Here is a 5,991-nt window from a genome sequence, read left to right as displayed (position 1 = left end):
TGATGATGACAACAATATAAATGTTGTCATCATGCACGCTAAACTAAGCCAACACAGCAAGTGGTTATGAGTTACCCTGCAGTGTTGGCAGTTTATTCTGGGTGGTTAGCCCAGAATACGATAGTATTTAAGGAATGATTCTGAGCTGAGAATCACCTAGGTTAAGCGACAAGATAGTTATCGCTATAGGTCTAAGTTAGCTTGTAAGGACCTGACGAATAGAAATGAATAAATGGTATCTTATTTCCAAACCAATTCCCTGTTGCTAAATCATTGAATTCAACAGGTTATGGGCCCAGATACGTCTGGTGAGGAATAAGAGATAGCGATAGAGGGGTACTCTATACAAATTCTTCGAAAACTTGCGGTTAGCGAGTTCAGGAGCATTCCAGCCAGCCAGAGGTTCGAAGAGGTCAGCCAGAGGTCCCACGAGGTCATCCAAAGGTCCCAAGAGGTCAGCCAAGGTCCGAAGAGGTCAGCCGAGGTCATCCAGGAATCAGTCGAGGTTCGAGGTGGTCAGCCAAGATGTCCCAAGCCCAGGTCCCGAAGAAGGAAGTGAGGTCCACCAGGAATCCGGAGGAACCAGCAGCCAAGGAACGAGTCCGGGAATGGTCGGTTTCCGAGAGGGTTACTCTCGACTCCGCCAGTTGCCCAGCCCGGGGAGGGTCGTCTTCCTAGAGGGGTACTCTCGATGCCGTCACAAGTCACGCTGCGAGTAGCATGCGTGACTTTCTTTTCGACGGCCGGGAGGAAACCTTCGCAGCATGGAAGTGGAGGATTGAGCGATTAGTCGCTAAAAACCTCATCCACACCATGGTGCGAACTCCTGAGGAAGACGACTGCGCCATCCCAATGAAGGAGCCCGCAGAGGAGGAACGGCGCCTGGTAGCCCTTCCGGAAGCGCAAAAACGAGGACTCCGAGGCACTGGGCGAGATCGTGATGGCCGTCAACAACATCGTGCTTAACCGCATAATCGTGGTACGATATGCGAAGGAGGCCATGGACATCTTGGTGAAGACTTACCAGTGCGTTGGCACCTATTCTTGGATTGCGATGCGCGACAGACTCCATGACCTCAAACACCGGAGGAACATCAGATCGTTGAGTCAATTGTTTGAGGAATACGATCTGATTGTTCGGGAGCTTGAGCGCATGGGTGCAAACATCCCGGCAGATGAAAAGATCCACGCGCTGATCTCGGCGGTTCCCAACGATTACAACCATGTTAAAGAAGCATTGACCGTTCTACCGATTGCGGACCTTTGCGCGAAACCGATACTGGAGCTGAAAAGAATGTTCCTGGACGCAGAGCTAGCATTTCAAAGTCGAGGGGACTTTCCAACAAGGAATTCAGCACCAAACTCCGTGATGAAGGCCAGAAAGGCGGAGAAGATAATTTGCTTCGGGTGTGGCGAACCGGGGCACTACAAAAATCGTTGCCCAGCCCAACGTAAAGGCCGATGTGGAAAAATTATGGTGGCTGTTGAAGCTCGACGCTCAACTGCTGGGGTTACCAGCGGACGAAAAGAGCGCAGGATCAGATTTGTCGTCGATTCCGGCGCCACCCAGCACATGGATCAGGATGAAGGACTTCTCCAGGACGTTAGAGACCTTGCCGAGCCCGTCATTATTGAAATGGCTAAATCTGGTGAGAGTTTACGTGCGAAGAAAACTGGCCAAGTTGTTTGAAGAACGTTGTTGGAAAATCAATAAAGCCTATAATACTCTACAACGTTCTTTTTATATCCGAACTGGAAGAGAATTTACTCTCAGTTTGAAAATGCACCGAGAACGAGAAAAGGGTGATTTTTCTGGGCAACCAAGTTCAGTTGGAGTATTCTGGGGAGGTGTTTGCTGAAGGAAAAATCGTTGACAGCTTGTATTGTCTTGATTTTCTGTGGTCTGGTCAGTCTCATCGGAAAGCGCTGCTTGGAAGCCATACGACAACACAAAAATGGCATATGAGGCTAGGTCATCTTGGTCTCGCGTCAGTACAACAGTTGGTTCGCGACAAAATGGCAGAGCGTATCTGTTATTTACCAGCCAAAATTGAAAACCAAGCTGTCTGCGAAAGCTGCATGGCAGGAAAACAGACAGCCAACAAGTTTAACAATGCAAAGCTCCCTCGGTCGGTTAGACCACTCGAGCTTGTGAACTCCGACGTTTGTGGGTACATGGAGGTGCCGATGTTTGACGGATTCCGCTATTTCGTCACCTTCATCGACGACTATACCCACTTCATGGTCGTATATCTGCTCAAGCACAAAACCGAGGTCTTCGAGCGGTTTAAACAGTACGAGGCGATGGCTACAGCACACTTCGGTCAGAACGGGCGTGAATACATCAGCAACGACTTTCAACGACATTGTTCTGAGAAAGGAGTTCAGATGGTATTCACGGTCCCATACACTACGCAACAAAACGGCGTCAGCGAACGAGCCAACCAAACTCTGATGGAAAAGGCAAGGCCGATGCTCCATGGCAGCAAGCAACCGAAGGCTATGTGGGGCGAAGCGGTCTTGTGCGCTGCGTACCTGACAAACCGGTCACCAACACGAGGTCTTGTGGTTAACAAGGCTCCTTATGAAATGTGGTTTGGTCGAAAACCCAGGCTGAATAATCTTCGGATTTTCGAGTGCCCAGCGTACGCAAAGATTCCGAAGGAAAAGCGGCAAAAGCTCGATGCTAAATCCAAACGACTCGTTTTCGTGGGCTATTGAAACAACGGGTTCAGGATTTGCAACGGGTCGAGTCGATCCATTGAAATCCATCGAAACGTAGTCTTCGATGAAACCAGCATGATGGAGCCTGAACAAAACCACGTGGAGCCACTCCCCTTATCCATCGAGAAGCCCGAGATTTCAACAGAGCCAGAATCAACATTTGAGCGGTTAGCCAATGTACCAGAACAACAAAATACTGTCGAGCGGTTAGCCGAAGTGTCATCACCCGAACCCACATCCGAGCGGTTAGCCGATGTGCCTGTTAATCCCATTCAAACTGTCAACAACAGTGCGATTGAGGATGAACCCGGCGAAGGCGTCTATGAAAGTAGTGCAGAATTCCCAGACGAAGAGGACGACGATGATGTACAAAATTCCGTCGATCCGGAACCGGCGCAGAGACGAAGTCAGCGAATTCGAGGAGTTACTCAACGGTACGTGGCCAACGTAGCCGCTGTTATTCATGAGGAGCTACCTCAACATCTACGAATTGAAGCGCCGAGACGACTGGGAATCCTGGAAGACCGCCATTGACGAGGAGATGGCTGCCTTAGCAGAAAACAAGACTTGGGAAGCGGTCAGCTTACCCACAGGTCATAGAAGACCCATTCTATCGAAGTGGGTGTTCACCATAAAGGATGACGGTCGCTACAAGGCACGATTGGTTGCAAAAGGGTGTTCTCAGAGACCAGAACTGGACTACTGGGAAACCTTCGCTCCGGTGGCCAAGATGGAGAGTGTTCGAACAGTCTTGGCGTTGGCAAATGAACTCCACATGGTGGTTTATCAGATGGACGTCAAAACTGCAATTCTTCTTCTTGGAATCAGCGATTCGACGACGACACGAAAACTTGGTTTCGTTCCGTTGAAGAGTGACTGCTGCGTTTACCGATCCTGCAAGCGAGGACTCATTCTCATCCTGTACGTGGATGACATCCTGATTGCCGGCAAAAATTTATCAGAGGTTATCTGGATAAAAACCAAGCTTGGAACGTTATTCCAAATGAAGGATCTCCTGGAGGTCAAGACTTTCTTGGGAATGACCATCAAGCGAGATTTCAGCAAGAGCATCATCGAGATTTCGCAATCAGGATACGTCGAGAAGGTTTCCTGTAATTCAGAGGAACATGGTCCCGAGCAGAAAAATTGAAACCCTAGTGTGTATGTATTTTCTTTAGACAACCTGAACGTTAATTAATAACTATATACAGACCTCATTCGTTTATGGCAACGCGCCCGTGAATTTTATGTTGCCAAAATCGAATATTGCCAAAATCGAATATTGCCAAAATCGAATATTGCCAAAATCGAACGGTTTTTTTTGTCACTTTTTTATTTTCAATTTTTTTTTCAAATTAGTCAAAATTGATGTAAAACCTTATTTTAGCATACATTTTTTCAATTTGGCTGAATTATATTAGTTTTAAGCAGTTAAACATGGAACAATTAATGTTTTTACTGTTTAAAACTATTATTAAAATTGAAACGTATTGAAAAATTTCATGCTTATATTACGTTTTACATTAATTTTGATTAATTTTAAATGTAAATGAAAAATAAAAAAGTGACAAAAAAGCGCCTTATTTGGATGTTGCCAAAATCGAACGGGTCTGTACTGGGGGATTTTCAGGCCATTTTTTTTTAAAAGTAGGTTAATGATCAAAGTGTGCCTACATTTTCATCACCATGCTGTAAACAATAACAAATACACCGTAACTCAAAATTTCCACAACAACGATACAAAATTTTTGAACTCAGTCAGATGGAAGTGCCTCCGACCCAGAATGAAGAAGTATCTACAACAACTCCCGAAGAACCGTTCTCTGTGTACGTAACGCAGGGTTTTAATCCGTTGGATGGGACGAATTGAAAAAAAAAATCAGAAAGTTATAGAATCTAGTTAAATTTAACGAATATAAATCTTCAATACATCTATAAGTAAGAAAAAAAGTTTTTTCATCTTTCAGTGAGTGCGTCATCTGCCTGGAGCCGCTGTCGAAAGCTAGACGGAAGGCACTGGAGTGCTGTCACTGTTTCCACGAGTGCTGCATCGATGAGTGGCTGTTCCGGAAGAAGAACTGTCCAACCTGCCGCCGAGATACGCTGGTGACGCCCCGGAAGACGGCCATTGCATCGAGGCGGAGGATGCGCCGGAATAATCCGCTGGCCCGAGATCCTACCACTGGTCGCAGATCTGCTCTGGCATCCCGGGGACGTTCCAGATCACGCTCTCGACCGAATCACACCCCTTCTGATGATTAGTTAAGTAGTTGGCATAGTAAAATTAACGGTAGTCATTATTCCTCCATCTTTGAAACTATTTATTGAAATTTTGTTTGTTATCTTTGTTTTAAATTTCGGAGTGTTCAATGTTTGACTTAAGTCTATTTTTAAATATTGATTTTCTCATTAAAAAAGCTGTTGACAAGTGCGTCATAATAATTTATATTTTTTGTGCTTTTACTGAACCAGTTATCGATTGCTGATCGATCAATTTTGGTCGAAAAACTTTCAAATCCCGATTGCGGAAACAGCAGAAAAAATCCCGCTCAGTTCAATAAAGATAATGAACCGCCACGCGCCGCCTCTAAGTGGGAGTAATTTCTTTCAATTGAGCACCCCTTTTCGGAATTGTTGCGGTGGAACTGTGCGTTGTGTTGTGCTGATGTTTCTCATTCTGCTTCCCATTCATGCTCCATTCCACGATCACCGGCAGTTTGATTGCTCCATCGAATTTGGCCCATTGATGATGATAGGTGAAAAGTGCCGAAATTGGCAAGCAAAAGAGAGCCGCGCGGCACACACATTAAACATCGTATCAATTATCATAAACGATAAAGTGCAAAAATGATCAATTATGTTGAAGCACTTTTTGCTGCTGGGTTGTTTTCCTTTCTGCTTTCTGATATGATCTGATACCGTTTTTTTGTTGTTGTTGCAACGTTTATACCCGAAGTGCTTTCATTGATGATCTGATCAAACGGAACAGGTTTCGGAAGCTGACGTAGGAACATGTTTACGACAGATGAACGCAGATCATTACGTAATGAGAGGAACAGGAGAATGGTGGTATCAATGGAAATCTTCAGATTTAATAAAATTGTTGTTTCCTATAAATGAAGGAACTTTCCCAGATCATAAAATCAATGATGGCTACTTACTTAGGGGAGAAGCGGGCTATATGCGCATATTAAGGTAAATACTCATTTTCTCCCATATTCCAATAGATAGGAGTCTGAAAACTATATGCACATGAGCGGACATCTG

The 5,991-nt window shown here is 45.2% G+C and overlaps 2 protein-coding genes across 3 annotated transcripts; both read left to right on the top strand.

The window, feature by feature from the left end:
• Positions 1-1,000: 1,000 nt before the first annotated feature.
• Positions 1,001-1,690, top strand: LOC129753490 (uncharacterized). Its single transcript, XM_055749307.1, has one exon. It carries the CDS (start codon positions 1,001-1,003, stop codon positions 1,688-1,690), a length of 690 nt encoding a protein of 229 aa, XP_055605282.1.
• A 2,725-nt stretch (positions 1,691-4,415) lies between these two features.
• Positions 4,416-5,138, top strand: LOC129758375 (uncharacterized). 2 transcript variants are annotated; one of them, XM_055755874.1, is made up of 2 exons: positions 4,416-4,551; positions 4,692-5,138. In XM_055755874.1, exons 1-2 carry the CDS (start codon positions 4,487-4,489, stop codon positions 4,984-4,986), a joined length of 360 nt encoding a protein of 119 aa, XP_055611849.1. In that variant the 5' UTR covers positions 4,416-4,486; the 3' UTR covers positions 4,987-5,138. The 2 variants fall into 2 exon arrangements, with proteins under 2 accessions (XP_055611849.1, XP_055611850.1); XM_055755875.1 differs by having other exon boundaries at positions 4,494-4,551; positions 4,676-5,138.
• The last annotated feature ends 853 nt before the right edge of the window (positions 5,139-5,991 follow it).

Source organism: Uranotaenia lowii, chromosome 3 (genome assembly GCF_029784155.1).
Source record: "Uranotaenia lowii strain MFRU-FL chromosome 3, ASM2978415v1, whole genome shotgun sequence".
Lineage (NCBI taxonomy): Eukaryota > Metazoa > Arthropoda > Insecta > Diptera > Culicidae > Uranotaenia > Uranotaenia lowii.
Note: the sequence above shows the minus strand (reverse complement) of the source record. Positions and strands in the feature narration are given on the sequence as shown.